The 19,733-nt window shown below is 32.2% G+C and overlaps 1 protein-coding gene across 1 annotated transcript; it reads left to right on the forward strand.

Annotated features, from left to right (window-relative positions):
- The first annotated feature begins 7,502 nt into the window (after nt 1–7,502).
- Nucleotides 7,503–11,684, forward strand: LOC107929765 ((+)-delta-cadinene synthase isozyme XC14). Its single transcript, XM_041104811.1, has 7 exons — nt 7,503–7,663; nt 7,889–8,165; nt 9,688–10,060; nt 10,186–10,404; nt 10,514–10,652; nt 10,766–11,014; nt 11,092–11,684. Exons 1-7 carry the CDS (start codon nt 7,535–7,537, stop codon nt 11,383–11,385), a joined length of 1,680 nt encoding a protein of 559 aa, XP_040960745.1. The 5' UTR covers nt 7,503–7,534; the 3' UTR covers nt 11,386–11,684.
- Nucleotides 11,685–19,733: the final 8,049 nt, after the last annotated feature.

The following is a 19,733-nucleotide window of genomic DNA, read 5'->3' on the forward strand; positions in this document are numbered from 1 at the left end:
AAAAATAATTTAATATTATTTTGTGTGTTTATTTTGTGTGCATTTGATTGTGTGAAATTTTCGTGTTTTAATTTCGTCGTTTAAGCGTCCGATTTAATAAAAGGGCTTAATCGCGTAAAATGAAAATTTAGGGGTTAATTATAAAAGCACCTAATTGTTGATGTCTTTTTAAATGGGAGGATTTATGATGCAATAAGACCATAAAGTAGATAGTGGGTGGCATATGACATAATTGACCTTAATATATATGTTATATATATTTATTATAATAAAGTTAATTTAGTCAATTGTTAAATTAAACATTATAATCAAAATAAATGATGAAAAGATGAATGTTTTCATCTTTTCTTAGCCGAATTCATGCAAAAGAAAAAAAAAAGAAGCCAAGCAATATTCGGCCATTTTGAAGCTTGATTTAGGTTAGTTCTTTGTTCGGTTTTTGATAATTTTTATGTTTTTGAGATCGTTGCTTCGAATACTATCCGACCCATGTTTGAATTTTTGATTTTGATGAATATTTTGAGTTGTTCCATTGATGAATATTTGTGTTATGTGATGTTTGATGATGAATAATGAAAGATATATTTTAGATTAAAATGTTTTGTATTGGAATTTTTAGTGAAATTGAGTAAATAGGGCTAAATTGTGAAATTAAATTTTTGGGGGACTAAAATGTGAAATAAATGCAATGTGTGGACTTGTATGAGAACCATGAATATTCGGCCCTTGTGTGGTATGGGCAAATTTTGTGTAAATTGTGTTTTATGCAATAGGGAGTAAATTGCAAAAAGTGTAAATATTAGGGGCAAAATAGTAATTTGTCAAATTATGTGTTTTTGGACTAAATTGAATGTGTTAATAAATAAATTATCTCATTTTGAATATATTTAGATCGAGAACCAAAGAAATCGGAGTTAGATCGGGGAAAAGCCAAATTAGTCGAATAATCGTCCGACTTCGATTTTCCATCATCCGAGGTAAGTCTATTAGCAAATTCATGTTATCAAATCAATATATATATAAGTATATTTATTTTATAATTAATGAGCTATAACTAAAAGTATAAAATCGATGTTAGTTTATGTGTGAATCTTATACATATATATATGATGTTCGAATAGGTATGTATATAAAAGTATAAATTTTTGGATTCAATTAAAAGTTCAGATGTTATGGTTGTGTTTATATAATGTACGAATATATATATATGTGTGTAATATATATATATTTAAATTCTTGATCTTAATTGAAGTATGAATGTTATATAAGTTCATAAAAGATTCGAATATATTAAGGTATATACATGTATAATTTTTTGGTTTTTAATCAAAGGTATATATATAATATATATATATATATATATGGATCGCACAAGCACGCATATACATGTATGATACCTTATATGGAGTTGAATATGAAATTAGGGATGTATATATTAGATTCGAATATGTATGAGTATACAAGTATAAATTCATGTTTTGATTATAAGTATGTAATTATATATGTATATGATAGACTCAAATATATATAAATGTATTCGGTTGAATCGTTGAATTATCAAGTTTGAAATTGGTGATCTGAATCAGGCTATAAGCCTAGCAGGATAAGTGCCGGTGATCTGAATCAAGCTATAAGCCTAGCAGGCTAAGTGCCGGTGATCTGAATCAGGCTATAAGCCTAGCAGGCTAACTGCTGGTGATCTGAATCAGGCTATTAGCCTAGTAGGCTAAGTGCCGGTGATATGAATCAGGTTATAAACCTAGCAGGCTAAGCGCCGGTGATCTGAATATGTTAAATTAAGTGATTATATGCATTTGATATATATATAAATATATAAATGATTTTGGTTTATTTTAACTTAATGATGGAATAATTATAAGTATATATATATATATATATGAATTTTTGCTTATGACTTACTAAGCTTTAATAGCTTAATGTGTGCTTGTATTTGTTTACCTCTGTTTTATAGATTTTGGAGTCGCGTTACGAGCTCGGGGATCGTCAGCATAGTCTATCACACTATCGACCGTCTTTGGTATTTTATATATTTTGAATTCGAACCTATGGCATGTATAGTCTAGTTAATATGTTTAATTTTGGGATATGTGAATATGAGCCATGCGAAAATGGCTTACTCTGTAACACCCCGAACCCGAGACCGTCACCGGAGTCGAACACGAGGTGTTAACAGACTTTAAAAAAATTTTCCAGACACTGCCAATCTGCGTAATAGTCACTTTAAAAATCATATCTTGAGTTTCACAACTCGAAAATCAGTTTCGTGATTTTTACCTGAAACTAGACTCATATACCCATCTACATATTTTTTTCTAGAATTTTTGGTCTGGCCAATTAGTACAGTTTATTAGTCAAAGTCTCCCATGTTACAGGGATCGACTACCCTGACCTTTGTGCATTACGACTTGGATATCTCCTTGTACAGGGCTCCAATACTGATGCCGGTTGTTTCTATAGAAACTAGACTCAGAGAGGAATCTATACATATATGGTATGACTCCTAATTATCTCTGGTTAATTTATGGTAAATTTTCAAAGTCGAAACAGGAGATCCAGAAACCGTTCTGGCCCTGTTTCACGAGAACTTTAATATCTCTTAATATACTGTTCATATGATTGTTTCGTTACTTTCATATGAAAATAGATTCATCAAGGTTCGATTACATAATTTATTCACTATTTAATTCCATTCCTACAAATTTTTGTGATTTTTCAAATCCACACCACTGCTGCTGTCAGCATCTGTTTTCATGGTAAACTTTACCTATTTCGTGGTTACCATGGACCAACTAGGGTTTTGTCATACATAGGTCCACATATGATCATATTTAGCCATTCCAATGGCTGATCATTTGCCCAACACTTCCATTCCAAACCATAGTCACATCATGAAACCATATATACATACATAAACACAAATGGTCTAATGCCATACTCCACTTCTACAAGCCATTTTCGCATGGCTGTACACACATACATCACAAAAAGTGCTTAAAACAACAAGGGGTAGTCCTATACATGCCATATCCAGAGTTCAACTAAAAGAGTACCAAAAGAGCTTTGATAGTGTGGATGACTTCGACTTCGATGATCCCGAATCCGATAGCTAGCGAACAAAATCTATAAAACAGAGAGCCAAAGCAACGGGGTAAGCATTTTAAAGCTTAGTAAGTTTCAAGTAATGAAATCGGCTTTGACTAAAGTATTACATTCACATAGCTAAATGAATCACTTTATTAGTACACATTCTCATAATCATGCTTACTTCACAATTCATCAACATATATACACACACAAGGTATCAACCCATATAAAAGCCCAAAAGTTCGTTAGTCGATTGAACGAATACTACTTAAAACGAATTGACTTTTCCGAATCACATGCAAACATACCTTATCGTTTGGGTTTGTTGAGCGTATTAATTGAATTTATTACAGCACAAAACGCTCACATTCATACCCAAGTTTCTTCGGAATTTAGCCGGATATTACCACAAGCACAATTGCCTTCGGGTCTTAACCCGGGCATAGCAACTCGCACGAATGCCTTCGGGTCTTAGCCCGGATATATCAACTTGCACAATTGCCTTCGGGTCTTAGCCCGGATATATCAACTCGCACAAATGCCTGCGGGTCTTAGCCCGGATATATCAACTCGCACAAATGCCTGCGGGTCTTAGCCCGAATATATCAACTCGCACAAATGCCTGCGGGTCTTAGCCCGGATAAAATCACTAGCACAATTGCCTTCGGGACTTAGCCCGGATAAAATTCAAATGCTCATGCACATATATATCAACAATCATGACACATCCATATTTCACTTTCATTACTAAGGCTCAAACACAAAGCATTTATTAAACCTTTCCAATTTCGGCTCAATAGCCACACACAAAGAGCATGGTTTCAATTGGCTTTATAACATAGTCTCTATGCACATTTGACTATCCATCATAGGATGACTAATCATTTCAATATAATTCAAGTAGGGTCATTACTCGAAGACTTACCTCGGATGTTGTCGAACGACTTCAATGGCTATTCAATTACTTTTTCCTTCCCTTTATCGGATTTAGTTCCCCTTTGCTCTTGAGCTTAAGTTCAACAAATTTTAAAATAGTCATTAATCGACTATTCAAGTATTACTTTCAGAATAATATATAAATTGATTCGACTTTCACACACATAGATTATAGTAAGCTTTATAAAATCAATAAATAATTCATTAGCAAATTTTCATTAATGTTTACAACAAAATCACATATTCACTACGAGCTGTTTTCCCTGAGCAGCAGTCACTAAATTATTTATAACTGGAGCTACAAAACTCCAAATCACTTGCCGTTAATTTTCCCTGAATATAGACTCGTATATCTTCCATCCATAAAATTTTCAGAATTTTAGGCTTGGCCAATCAATACCAGATTTTTCTTAAAGTTTCCCCTGTTTCACTGTTTGACTAATCTGACCACTCTTCACTACGAATCAAATTTCTCATTTTACAGAATTCAAAATGTGTTGTATTTGATTTCATTTGAAACTAGACTCATTAAGGAGTTTAAGCATATAAATTTTATCTTATAATCATTTTTGTACAATTTATAATGATTTCCTAAAAACAGAACAGGGAATCTAGTAGTCATTTTGACTCAGCCCCACAATACTTCAAATATCTCAAGATCGGTAACTCTTTAGTTCTTATAGTTTCTTTTGTAAGAAAATAGACTCTTCAAGCTTTAATGACATAATTTACTCAGCTTCTAATTCAACTCCTACAAATTATGGCGATTTTCCAAAATCACCTTACTGCTGCTGTCCCCAAGCAGATTATTACCAAATCAAATACTAACATTTGCATTTCACCTTAATAGCTAGCTTAGCAAACCTTAATTTAACATATAATTCACACATATCACATTCCAAGCATTCACTCTATTCTATCACTTAAGGTACAAACATTACTCAATAACTTCCTAATTCAAGTACACATTCGGCCTTGGTACATAATAAGGTAGTCGATTCCTTTCCCTTTAGCACCCATTGCTCACATATGATTATTTGTATAGCTCAAACACTCATCTATCTTTATCATGAAACAACAAAATTTACCATTGTCAAATACCATAGCCGAATGTCATTAAACCTAAACCACCATGAAAATTTTACTTAACACCTCATACCTTATTATCAAATTGAACTAATTATGCCTATAAAAATAATATCAAAACCGAAACCTTTTGATAATTAAGCCTCTAATTATTTATTACAATTACCCAAACAAAATTTTCTCACATTTAACACTTATATACCAATCAATTGTTGAAGACAAACAAAATCTCATTTCCTCCCTTGACAACCACAACCGAAAGCTCAAACCAACATCTAAAATTCCAAGTTTTCAAATGGGCTAATATGGAACTAGCTAATTGACTTAAACTAAACTTAAAATTTCAAAAACTAACAAAATTTTTACTAACCTTCTCAAGCTTCAAGTGACTGAATGTTTCCCTCCTATCTTCCTCTTTACAATCGGCCAAGAAGAACCAAGGATACAAGCTTTGTTTTCATTACCTTTCTTTTTTCTTTTATTCTTTCTTTTATTCATTATAACTCCAATGACCCAATTTCTTATTATAATATCAAATTCAACAAATATATTGCCCATCATCAATCCATCTTGGCCGGCCACTATAAGGGAATTGGGCAATTTGACATGCAAGTCCACCCTTGTGTTGACATGCACTAATAAGCCCTTTAAAATTAGCCTATCATATTTCACCATGTCTCATGTTGATCCCTATTTAATAATTCCTCATGCAATTGGCAAAATTATGGAATGAAACTTCCACATATGCATGTACACACATATAATAAACATAGAACATAGCAATTAATTATTTTATAACTCGGTTTTGTGGTCCCGAAACCACTTCCCGACTAGGGTCAATTTTGGGCTGTCACATACTCATTTTGATTAAGCTTGGTTTTATAGTTTTGATCTATTTGGTATATATATAATGTTTAAGCTTATGCAAATTTCAATTATTTATATGGAAGTGTGATGTGTTTAGTATATTTGTTAATAGTTGTATAAAATAGTTATATTTAAGCCTATTTCGAAAATAATATGTGTATTATATGTATATGATGTATTGTGTATATACTGCCCAATTTTTTTGTGTATAAGAGCTGTCCAAACAGGGTAGATTACTTAATTTTGTAATATGTAGTATAATTAATAAATTGAAATGAAATAAATGCTTGGATAAATGTTTGATTTATGATATCAAATTTTGATTAGGTAAATGATAATGATATGGATGAATTGTTGAAACGTGGTTAGTATATGAAATTTGATTAAAGGTGCATGTTTGATTTTAATTGGTTATGTGATAATATATATATGGAATGGAATTTTGTGGTTGAGTTAAAAAAATACTAATAATAATAATTTTGGGTCGAATTTTGATCGGTAATACCTCGTAACTCTAATTCGGCGACGGACACGGGTCGGGGTGTTAGAGAAATATTCAGGTATTTATACATATTATCACTCTTCATGATTTGACTCCACTGTTCATGACTTGACCCCATTATTCATAAGACTGACATTCTGAGCGGAGCTTAGGCATGTTGAGCACGTGTATCGTTGTAGCTCGCATGCTAGAGCTCGCAGTTCCCTACATGCGAACTCCTTGGGTATATGTGAGCTAAGACCGCGAGCTCCCCTCGACTCATGCGAGTTGATACCACGAGATTGTCCTCTCACTGTGTGTCTCATGCGCATCGATCTGGTGGGGCCTAGCCTTATCTGGGTTTCGAGTTGGTGACTATTGGTGTATAACGAGTTTCAACATTTTCGTCCAAAATTTTAATCAAAATTAAATAAGAGATGGTATCGTATATGATTGATTATAGAATAATATTTATGTATCTTTAAAATTTGATAATATGACATTATTTTATTGATACCTAAAAACTATATATTTTAAGATATTCTAATATAAGTTATTCTAAAAAAAATTATCCCATATTTTCTTTAAAACCACGTGAAGAATATCATCAATGTTGAATAAAAGCTAAAACATTTAAATGCTGAAAATCTTTTCATAGAACTTAATAAGTCGAACTCCGTAAAAAATAATGTAAAAGACTATCCATAAAAATAGAAATCTGGAACTCTAAAATCAACAAGTCATCTAGAAATCTAAACATTTGTCCATATGCAGTACGGTGAAAACCCTCAAAGGCTGGTGCCAGGGGCGAATCAAGTTGCTGGTAGGGCCTTCGATTTTACTCCATTAAATTTTTTAAAAGTTTGAATTAGTAAAGGTAAAATTGTAATAAAATTTTAATTTAATCCTTTAAAATTTTCATTTTTACTATCGTAAAATTACAATTTAATTTTGTTCCCCTTCTAACTTTTCTCCTAGCTAGTGCCTATAAATAGAAGTGACTCATAAAAGCATTTGGATCACACAAAACTCATTAGAGCTTTTACCATACTAAACAAAATGTCTTCTCAAATCTCTACAAATCTTGTTCCATCTCAACATGGTAACACCTCCAAGGAAAGTCGTCATTTGTCCAAATTTAAACCTAGCTTTTGGGGGGACATTTTCCTCTCTTCTCCTTCTCAAATGGTATGTTCAGACGTATGATAATCACTTTTAATTTGTTTTTGTGTGACATCATATACCTATATTATTTAGATTTGATGTAAGTGCTAATATGTATTTCATACAAATGTATTCAATTTTTTAAAACTATTTTCGTAGTTGAAGAGACATACGTCTGTTCTCATTTCAATGTGTCCTTACATGCATGTGAATCATTTAAAATTAATATAAAGCTTTTCATTTAAATAGGAAATGGGTGCTGGAACTCAACAAGAGTACGAAGAATTGAAGCAAGAAGTGAGGAGAATGTTAGTGGCAAATACGGATAAATCGTCCCAAAAGTTGCCCATAATTGATGCAGTCCAACGCTTAGGTGTGGCTTACCATTTCGAGAAAGAGATAGAAGAGGCCTTGGAAATTATATACCATGATCATTGCAATCATATTGAGATTGATGGTGATGATCTTTACACTACTGCTGTTCGATTTCGCCTGCTAAGAGAGCATGGCTTCAATGTTGATTGTGGTATGGCTTAGCTTTTTAAAAGCAAATCTGGTAACAAAGAAAAGTTATGGAATATAAATTGGTTTAAATATGTCAAATGTTACTATATTATTTTAAAATTTAAAATTTAGTTTTTATATTTTAATTTGGAGACCTTAACTCTTTGCATTTTTTTAATTTAAAAATCTTAGTACTTCCATCTATTTTTGTGGTGAAAGTTAACGTGGTCAAAGGTGAAACAGCTCCTTTTTAGCCTTCAAAAAATTTATAAATATTGAGGGATAAAGGCTATTTTACCTTTGATACTTTAACAGAAAAATTAGATGGAGGCACCAAGATTTTTAAATAAAAAAATATAGAGATTTAATGTCTTAAAATTATAGTACATGGACTAAAACATGGACTAAAAACATAGTCTTGTAGCATATTTAAACCATTTAAATTTTAGACACGCTAGATACGACTATTTAAGGATTGTTGAAAACTCGAACCATACTAGTCTGTGGAACCTCTTGATCTAAGAAGTTGTAGTTTGTTCAATCCAGAATTATCATGATATTCTAATGATAAAAAATCAACAAAACAATTCTTAAAATCTGAAACAACAACATATTTTAAACCTTTTCCTTTAAAATTTCAATAAAAATTAGGTTAAAATATGTCATAAGTCGCTATACTCTTCACAAATTTAGAATTTAGTCCCTACACTTTTATTTTTTAGGAATTTAGTTCCTTTACTTTTTAAAATTTAAAATTCAGGTCCAACTGTTAACACTGTTAACTTTTTATGGTTAAATTTTTAAGTGTGATATTTAACAAAATAATGAACTTGAAATTAACAAAAAAAAACCTAGTAAAATTTTAACAAAATAATAAAAAAAATTCTCACTTGGTAGTCAAGTAACTAAAAAAATGAAGTAGTAATAAACTTGAATCTAATAAAATAATTTTAATGGTATCAACAGTTGGACCTAAAATTTTTAAATATGAAAAGTAGAGAAACTAAATTCTAAGAAATAAAAGGATAGAGACAAATTATAAGTTCATAAAAAGTATAAGAACTTTTGACATATTTTGACCTAGAAAATGTTATATATAATTAGATTATCTTTAGTTAATTTTTAATTTTTAAATTTTAATATAGTATAAATACATGGCAGCTGTCTAACCATACTATGGAGTTTTTAAAATCTACCCATAGTGGTTGTCCTTAGTCAAATACACATTTATTAAATCTAGTACGATGAATTGAAGTATTTCAATCCATAATTAGAGGACTCACCATTTTGACTCAATTTGAAATTTCAAATATTAGACTGTATGAACTAACTTAACTAATTAAGCATTAGATTTACAATTATTGTAATCTTGAATCAACCAGTTTTATTATTGAATACAAATTTGGTTTTGGCTAACCCAAAAAATTATAATTGAATTAAAAGGTGACTAGATTTTGAAATCCAAATCCTTCCATAAATATATTTTAAATTTGTAAAGTGGAACTTAGAAAATAACGTCTCAAATTTGTTTGATGATTGAGCAGAGACATTTAACAAATTCAAAGATGAGAATGGAAATTTCAAAGAATCTTTAATTGGTGATGTGAAAGGCATGCTAGAATTGTATGAAGCTGCACACTTTCAACTACATGGGGAAAATATATTAGAGGAAGCCCTTTCCTTCACTACAGTTCATCTGAAGTTGGCAGAAAGTACGGTAGACTATCCTCTCTCCACACAAATTGCTAATGCTCTAAAGCGACCCCTTCGCAAGAGCTTGCCGAGGTTGATTGCTAGGAGCTACATTTCCATATATGAAGGATATGGTACCCAAGATGAAAATTTAATGAAATTTGCAAAGTTAGATTTCAAAATCTTACAACATTTACACAAGAAGGAGATAAACAAGATAAACAGGTAACCGATAGTGGTAGAGGTTTCTATAAGTCAAGCCAAATAAAACTCTTATTCATAGCCTAGTCGATACACGGGTCTACTAATAATATATATGTATCATAATTTATTCTTCTTTCTTGTTTTAGGTGGTGGAAAGATTTAGATGTTGCGACTAATTTTCCTTTTATAAGGGATAGATTTGTGGAATGTTATTTTTGGATGTTGAGTGTATACTTTGAGCCCCATTACGCCATTGCTAGATCTTTTGCGACGAAAGTGATATGCCTCATATCAATTTTGGATGATATTTATGATGCGTATGGCACATACGAAGAACTTGAAATCTTTACAAAAGCAATCCAAAGGTCATATAAAACATATATTCACTTTTACTTCAAATCATTAGAAGTAAATGTTTTTTATTGAATTGAATAATAGAGAGAATTGACCAGTTGAATGGATGATATATTGTAGGTGGGATACCAATTGCATTGATCAACTTCCAGACTACATGAAATTGTGGTATAGTGAAACTTTAAATGTTTATAAAGATATGGAAGATTTGATGTCCAAAGAAGGAAAATCATATCGCGTCCAAGTCGCAATAGAAGCAGTATATCTGATTTTTACTCTCTCTTTTTTCTTGAAAAAAATTCTTATTTTGCAGTCTTAATCAGCTACATTAGTTGGTTTTTGCTCACTTTTTGTTTCTTTGTTTGTTAATAGATGAAACGACAATCTCAAGTTTACTATGTTGAGGCCAAATGGTTGCATGAAAATTACATACCGACAATGGAGGAGTATATGCCGATTGCATTAGTCTCTTGTGGTTATTGGACTCTTACGATGTCATCTTTTGTTGGCATGGAAGATAGCATAACAAAAGAGACATTCAATTGGGCATTTAATGACCCTAAGATTGTCAGAGCTTCAAGCACTATTTGTAGGCTGATGAGTGATATTGTTGGCCACAAGGTACAATAATTTATTTGTTTATTTTTATTATCTGACACAGCTCTACATTAGCTCAAATTAAGTTATGTTTATTGTAGGTTGAGAGAGAGAGAGGACATGTGTCCTCAGCAGTGGAGTGCTACATGAAACAATATGGGGTATCAATGCAAGAGGCCTATGATGAGTTATACAAGCAAATAAACAATGCTTGGAAGGATATAAATGAAGAGTTCTTGAAACCAACAGCAGCACCAACTTCGGCTCTTAATCGAATTCTAAACCTTGCAAGGGTCATTGATCTCCTTTACACTGGCGAAGATGCTTATACGCAAGTAGGGGAGTCAGCAAAAACTAGCATCACTGCTTTGCTGATAGATTCAATCCCAGTTTGATCAAGAATTTAAGGTTCAAATGAACATGAAGTCACTTTTGAAAAGTGACATTCAGAAGATTATTCTCTTATCCTCATGTTGTCAGCTCATTTGCAAAATAATTACTTGTCAGTGTGTTGTTTTATGGTGCTCTTCAATCTCTTGGCATGTGCTGGAGGATTGTGTTTGTGTTTGCGTCCATTGTCGTTGTGTTTTAGTGTTGGTCATGTTGCTTTAAATTCAAGTAGCTCCAGTTGTTTAAGTTTGTATTATGTATTGTCTCTTTTGTATTAATAAAACTTAATGAAGGTTCATTATCAGATTTAATTCCCAAAACCAGAACAAGAAAAGTGAGCTCCTTGTTTTTTGATGTATTGTCTCTTGGTTTTATGGGAGCTATGCTGTTTTTGTTTTTGTTGGATGAGAAGGCTAGTTTTGTTTCTTATGGAGGTGCACGTGATGCTTACTTAATCCTCTCTGGTCTTGAAGGTTTTTTTATTTATTAATATTTTAGGTGGCTTGGGTTGCTATCCTAAGGTGTGTTTTCAGGTGGATTGTGGCACATTAAAACTAAATAGAATTTAAATAAATATTTATATTTATGTTATTAAAATATTTATTATAAAATATTTAAAATTATGTTATTTATATATATTTAAAATATTAAAATATAATTGTCGAAACTATTTTTTTGGGAAAAGAGGTTGACTTTTATATTGAAAATAAATATAAAAAGGGGAGTCACCACCGATCATTTTTCTGAGGTATGATTAGGTCACCTCGTAATGATTTAATTTATTAAAATAAAAATATTGGTCTATGAAATTCAGAAAAATGAGCTCGAGAGTCGGTTACGTATGAGGAAGGATTAGCACCCTCGTAACGCCCAAAATTGGTACCTAATTGATTGATTAATGTCTTAATGTCGAAAATCGAAAATTTTGAAGAGATTCAAAATACAATCCTCTTGTTAAAATCGCTTGATTGAATTTTTTTTTGGAAAAGGGCGTGTTTCACGTTAATAGAGAAAAAGAATTATATCCCGTGAGTTAGGACACAATATTTTAAATCCCGAAACGAGAATAAACACTAAAAGTTTTATTTATTTTAAAGATATTTGATTATCTTGGTTTTAGAAAAGAAATCATAGTCTGTAAGTTAGAACACGATATTTTTTTTATTCTTGAACACGATTTTTTTTATTCTTGAGATTATTTTTTAAAAAAAATTATGTTAAAAAAGAGGGTTCGTATATTTGGATTTATCGAGAAAAATCGAAACCCCATAAGTTAGGGAACGAATTTTTGAATTCTAAAATACGAAATATTGCTTTTATTTTCAAAATTTTATTTTATACAAGTTTGGGTAAAATATGTATGATATTTGAAATGATACATGAATGAAATATCGCATTAATAAATGACAATAATAAATAAAACAATAAAAACAATTTATGAGAATCACATAATGTACACTATTTTATCATTAATATGAACAATCAAAAATAAATAAAATAAACAATAATAATGACTATAGCAACAATGTATGCACATAAAGGACAACACCAATAAAAAAATAAAGACAAAGAAACAAATACATAAATAAATATAGGGGAGGATAATTTATAAAATATCTAAAATAAAGAACCAAATTAAAACATAAATGAGATTAGGGACACAATTTGTAATAAAATATATAAATAAATAATAGTAAAATATAAACATACATGAAAAGAATGTAAATAAATGAACTTTAATTATTAAATAAGGTTGAAGAACTAATAAATAAATGGAGAAATGAGATTAATAAACTAATGGACAAAACAATTTGCAAAAAAGATTGAAGTTAAATAAATCAGGTATCAAATTGAAATTAAAATGACATTAGGGGTATAAATTATAAGTAATAAAAAGCTACTAAGGATTAAAAAAATACAAAACCCAAAATCATAGGATAAAAATAAAAGAAACAAGAAACAAGACCAAATTGTAAACCGTTTAAAACCAGAAGGACCAAGACACCAATTAAACGCATGGATCCCATCTAGAAACCAAGTCGGGTCTAGGGTCATCAAAAATGGCACCGTTTTAGGCGTCCGTCTCCTCAAATGGTCCAAGGACCAAATTGAAAATAAAGTAAAATTAGTGACAAAATTTTAAAAAGAAGAAATGTATTAAAGTGAAGCATGCCGAAAAAGTGGAAGGGCTAAATGCATAAATTGCCCATTAATAAAAAACACGTGGATCCTCCTTGGCGGGTCGGGTCAACACGCAAATCCTAGGTGAAACGACGTGGTTTTGGCCACTGGGATTAAGGCCTAAAACGAGGTCGTTTCGATCCTTTATAAAATAAAAAAAATCATTTTTCCTCTTCTTTGTAAAAAAAAACTTAGAACACTCTCTCCCCTCTCTCTCAGCCTCGCTCTCCGACCATGGCTTCGGCCGCCGGTCGCCGGCGATGACGCCACCGTCCACGGTGGTCGGAGATAAAAAATTGCCATTTTTTGGCTTTTTGACTCCCCGAGCCTATAAAAATGTCATTTTTCATCAGACACAACGAACCTCGGCCTCCCATGGCGGTGCAAACACCAAAAAAAAAAGGTAAGGTTCAACTTTTCTCTCTTTTTTTTTTTTACTTTCTTTCCCTTTAAAAAAATAAAATAAAACAGAAGACCAAAAAGAATGAAAGAAAAAAAGAACTACCTTTAAAATTTTTATTTTTTGATTGTTGTTTTTGTATTGATTTTGTGTCAATAAAAAAAAGTACATCACTGTTTTTGTGGCTTTTTATAGCCGAAAAGAAAAAATACAATGCTATCATTTTTTCTCTGTGTCTGCGTGTTTGTTTTGAATGTACAAGGGCTAGCTGTGTACGGAGGTCGATGTGGCAGTACGGAAGCACTGACATGGGCGAGGGCAGCGGCAGCTAAAAGGGAGTGGGAAACCCTAGGGTTTTTGGATTAGATTAGGTTGTGGGCCTTTTAGGCTGTTAGATTTTTTAATTTTTGGGCTTGTATTTGGGTTTGTAAATTTAGGCTTGTAAATTTGGACTTTTTATTTATTTTTTGGTTTTGCTTATTATTTGTATTTGGTTTTTGGGCTCGGGCTAATTGGGCCTACTACAGCTGCCCCTCTTTACTCGTTGTCGTGTAACGAGAATGGAGCAAAGACTATTAAGAAGGACTAATTTCGCCCAGTCTCACCAAATTTTGACTTCTTGGTGTTCCTTTTCTTCAAGCAGCCTCGTTCTAACCTGCTGCCACTTTAGGGGGATAAGACTTGCGGTTTTAGTCCGCTCCTCTGCAATTTCAAGGAGATAAGAGTTGCTATGGTAGGTTTAATCTGACCTACTGCAACTTCAAAAGTACAGGATTCAACATTTTAATCCGCTCCACCGCAACTTCGGGGAGATAGGATTAATAGTTTCAATCTGCTCCATTGCAACTTCAGGCAGATAATATTAGTATCTTCAATCTGCTCCATTGTATTCAGGGAGATAAGACCTGTAACTTCAACCTACTCTACTGTAACTCTAGGGAAATAAGGTCGTGACTTTAATCTACTGTACTGCAACTTTAGGGAGATAGGATTCGATATGATCTGCTCTACTGCAACTTTAGAGAGATAAGATCTATAATTTTTAGCTTCAATCTGTTCCACTGCAACTTCAAGAAAAAGAGATTCACTATCTTTAGTCTGCTCCACTGTAACTTTAGGGGGATAAGACTTGTAACTTCAATCTGTCCCATTGCAACTTCAAGGGGATAAGATTAGAGGCTTTAATCTACTCCACTACAACTTCAGGGAGGTGAGATTTGCCATAATGACTTCAATCCATCCCACTGCAACTTCAGCTGTATAGGACTTGTAGTTTCACTGATCTGTTCTCTGGGGAACATGACCTATAGAGTCCATTTCATGGACCTATTTATGTCTAATGATTAGGATGTCATGACCAGAACGAGTCAAATGCTCCTAACTAGGTGAGTATGAATGGTATTTGCATGAATATTGAATACTATTTTTTGAGAATGATCCTTTTTTAATGCTTATGTTGTCATTGCTCTTTATTTATCAAGGTTCTGACGTAGTACCCTGCCCTCTTGTTCAGCTGGTAACTTTGATAGAAAACCTAAAGAAATAGCCATAATTTAGACTATTCTTTCTCAAATGTTTTTAACCCTTAAGTTTGGTTAGTTCTAAATAATAGTCCTATTTTAGGTCCTTGTACTATTTAGAAGCTTTTAGAGTAATATGCAGAACTCCTTTTGCTTGAATATTATTATCCCATTAATCGTTATTTCAATGAAAAATGCTTGAAGAGGATTATCACAATGGACCTAATGAAATTTTATTGAGAGCAAAACTTGAAATGAATAAATTAATCAAGATAGCAAATTTTTTTAAGATACAAAATGAATAAGATAAAAACAAGTGCTCGAGATATCGTAACATGAGCTTCTTTGCACAAACTTCTTGAGAACCCTTTTGAACTTGAAATGTGTTTCGAAGATTCAGAGCGTTTTGTTGATGCCTCAAGACGTAGCATCCCTCATTCTTGTTAAATCAGAGAGGACAAGACTACCACATGCCCCATATTTGATCAGAATTTAAGCTGCCCTTTTTTGAGTTTTCAACTCAAAACCCCTTTGGTCTCAAGACGTCCTTTGCGAATTTTTTCATTGGCCTCTCCTTTTTTTTAGGTCTCAAAGCACCATTTGTGGGTTTTTGCATTGGCCTCTCCTCTCTTTTTAGGTGAAGTACTTCTTGATTGAATCTGAATTTACAGGATTAGGCAAGTTTTGACCATCCATCTAGGTCAAAATCAGCACTCCTCCAGAAAAGGCCTTCTTTACCACATAAGGTCCTTCCCAAATTGGCATCCATTTTCCTCTAAAATCCTTTTGTATAGGAATGATCTTTTTCAATACCAGACCCCCCTCATAGAATTCTCTAGGATGAACCTTTTTGTCATAAGCTCGTATCATTCGTTTTTAGTACATCTGACCATGACGGATAACCCTTAGCCTCTTTCCTTCAATCAAGTTCAATTGATCATATCAAGACTGGATCCATTCTGCTTCATCTAATTTTAATTCTGAAAAAACTCAGAGAGAAGGAATCTCGACTTCAATAGGCAAAACCGCCTCCATTCCGTAAATAAATGAACTTTAATTATTAAATAAGGTTGAAGAACTAATAAATAAATGAAGAAATGAGATTAATAAACTAATGGACAAAACAATTTGCAAAAAAGATTGAAGCTAAATAAATCAGGTATCAAATTGAAATTAAAATGACATTAGGGGTATAAATTATAAGTAATAAAAAGCTACTAAGGATTAAAAAAATACAAAACCCAAAATCGTAGGATAAAAATAAAAGAAACAAGAAATAGGACCAAATTGTAAACCGTTTAAAACCAGAAGGACAGGGCAGCAATTAAACGCGTGGGTCCCATCTGGAAACCAAGTCCGGTTTCAGGTCATCGAAAACAGCATCATTTTAGGCGTCCATCTCCTCAAATGGTCCAAGGACCAAATTGAAAATAAAGTAATATTAGGTGACAAAATTTAAAAAAGAAGAAATGTATTAAATTGAAGCAGGCCGAAAAGTGGAAGGACTAAACGCGCAAATTGCCCATTAATCAAAACACGCGGATCCTAGGTGAAACGACATCGTTTTGGCCACTGGGATTAAGGCCCAAAACGACGTTGTTTCGACTCTTTATAAAATTAAAAGAAATTTTAAAAAAATTCATTTCTCCTCTTCTCTTTTTTAAAAAAAACTCAGAACACTCTCTCCCCTCTCTCCCAGCTTCACTCTTCGGCCATGGCTCGGGCCGCCGTGACGGCCGCCAGTCGTCGGCGACATCGCCGCCGTCCATGGTGGTCAGAGATAAAAAAAATTGTCATTTTTTTGGCTTTTTGAGTCCCCGAGCCAAAAAAAAAACATCGTTTTGCATCGAAAACTACGAACCTCGGCCTCCCATGGCAGCGCAAACACCAGAAAAAAAGGTAAGGTTCGATTTTTCTCTTTTTTTTTTTACTTTCTGTCCTTTTTTTAAAAAATAAAATGGAAGAGACGACAAAAAGAAAAACAAAGAAAAAAAGAACTACCTTTAAATTTTTTGTCTTTTGATTGCTGTTTTTTGTATTGATTTCGTGTCTGTAAAAAAAAATTACATCACTGTTTTTGTGGCTTTTTATAGCCAAAAAGAAAAAGGAAAATACAATGCTATCATTTTTTCTCTGTGTCTGCCTGTTTGTTTTGCAGGTACAAGGGTCAGCTGTGTACGGAGGTCGACATGGCGCTACGGAGGCGCTGACATGGGTGAGGGTAGCGACAGCTAAAAGGGAGTGGGAAACCCTAGGGTTTCTGGATTAGTTTATGTTGTGGGCCTTTTGGGCCATTAGATTTTTTAATTTTTGGGTTTGTAAATTTGGGCTTGTAAATTTGGACTTTTTATTTATTTATTGGTTATGCTTATTATTTGTATTTGGTTTTTGGGCCCGGACTAAATTGGGCCTACTACAATAACTTTTTAATAAAATATTAATAATATTATTTAAAATTTAAAATAATTATTAACATTAATTTTTATTATTAAAATAAAATCATAATGTTAAATAACATTATTAAAATAATAAATTATATTAATTATAAAAATAATAGTTGATGCACCGTGTGCTCTTGTGCATCATCAATGACTAATAACATAACATATTGTTAATTGTGTAATTTCTCTATTTATTTGTGACATTTCTCACATTGAATTATGCTATTTATGTTCTTAAATATATTATTTATACTTATATTTTATTTATATTTGATTCAGAGGATAATTAGAGAAAAACGAGCTTAAAGTTTATTTTTTACGAGATTTTGCAGCTTGGACTATCAACACAATACAACTTTAATATTTTGCCTACAACTTGAGCTATAGACATTCATTTTAGGCCTGTAATATACTGAGTCGAAAGGAATTGGAATATCTAACCAAATTTATTTCACAATTTGAGCCCAAAAAGTGTCAGGAAGATGCCCGAAAATGGCTTGAATGTTTGATGCGAAAATTACCAAGAAACCTAGAAATATTATGTTTTATTTAATTAATGGAACTTTTATATTTTCTTTATTATATTATTTTTGCCCTACAAATAGACAATATTAGGTTAAGATTTGGGGGACTTAGACCTAATTTATTTTAATTTACTACTATTGTTTCTCTTTATACCTCAATCTCATAACACCTCAAACTCAGCCCAAACGTTACAGTTAGATTATGAATGTTACATTGACATTTCAAACCTTGTTTGTTTATTTCCATGCAAAACTAAAGTCTGAATCGATAAACACGCAAACTAGAATTTATATTTGTCATCCTAGTAGTGTTGTTGTTACCAAAAATTTGAGTGAACGCGCATTGATGAAAGTATTGTTTGATTAATTATTTTAAAAAAAACATACCGTTTTTGGTACTCAATTAGTAAAACAAAATTTTAAAATAAAAAACCTTGTAGTAGAAAAATACTTTAGAGTTCTTATTTTCGAATAGCATAGAGTTTCATTGATTATGCCATCTTGTTAAAACCACTGATTAAAATTATATGTTTGCAAAATAAAAACCAAATCCAAAATAATTGTCCCGAAAATAAATTAAAATGTTCGAAAGTCCATAAAGTCCGAAGTAAGCCCAAACATACTTAAAGTTAAAATATCTGAATCAAGCTCCAGAATCGCTGCCAAATCCTAAATTTGAGGATCACTTGAAAAGTATCAAAACAAACGAAGTGAGCTAAAAGCCTAATGTGTGACTTGGCCCACATATATAATTTATTATTGACATGCTCATATGCAAATCTCAGAACCGACAAAATTGAAAATTCACATATTCAGAAGCATATATTAGAATAGAATATATCCTACCCCCATCGGCTATTCACCAACTCCACTCAACCAATCATACCAAATAGGACTACAAGAGTCCATCTATCCAATCACACTGGTACGTGGTGGTATGCCACTTAAAAGGTGTAGCTGAGTTGCTAGACTGATATTGCAATTTAACTGCCAAAATTACAGTAATACTGCCATAATACACTTCCTCCATTACATATCAAATCTTACCCCAATGCATATGCATAATCAAACTAATATACATCCATATCAAATGAGATGTATGGCATGCATACTTAAATGTCTTTTCACAAATTATATCGTATCATATTGTTTACACAAAATTTATCATACTAATCATGGTTTCTAACATACTGACACACAATATACCAAATTTATGGTTTTATAAGCTCACAAAATAGCCACGGATTCAATTTTAGAGTCTCCTAATCGGCCCTAAACGAGGCCTAT

Source organism: Gossypium hirsutum, chromosome D11 (genome assembly GCF_007990345.1).
Source record: "Gossypium hirsutum isolate 1008001.06 chromosome D11, Gossypium_hirsutum_v2.1, whole genome shotgun sequence".
Lineage (NCBI taxonomy): Eukaryota > Viridiplantae > Streptophyta > Magnoliopsida > Malvales > Malvaceae > Gossypium > Gossypium hirsutum.

Excerpts from the sequence above, each read along its gene's own strand:
- LOC107929765 (XM_041104811.1), top strand. The coding sequence starts at position 7,535 with ATGTCTTCTCAAATCTCTACAAATCTTGTTCCATCTCAACATGGTAAC. Across the intron at positions 10,061-10,185 it reads GAGATAAACAAGATAAACAG|GTGGTGGAAAGATTTAGATG; the intron begins GTAACCGATAGT and ends TTCTTGTTTTAG. Across the intron at positions 10,653-10,765 it reads TCCAAGTCGCAATAGAAGCA|ATGAAACGACAATCTCAAGT; the intron begins GTATATCTGATT and ends GTTTGTTAATAG.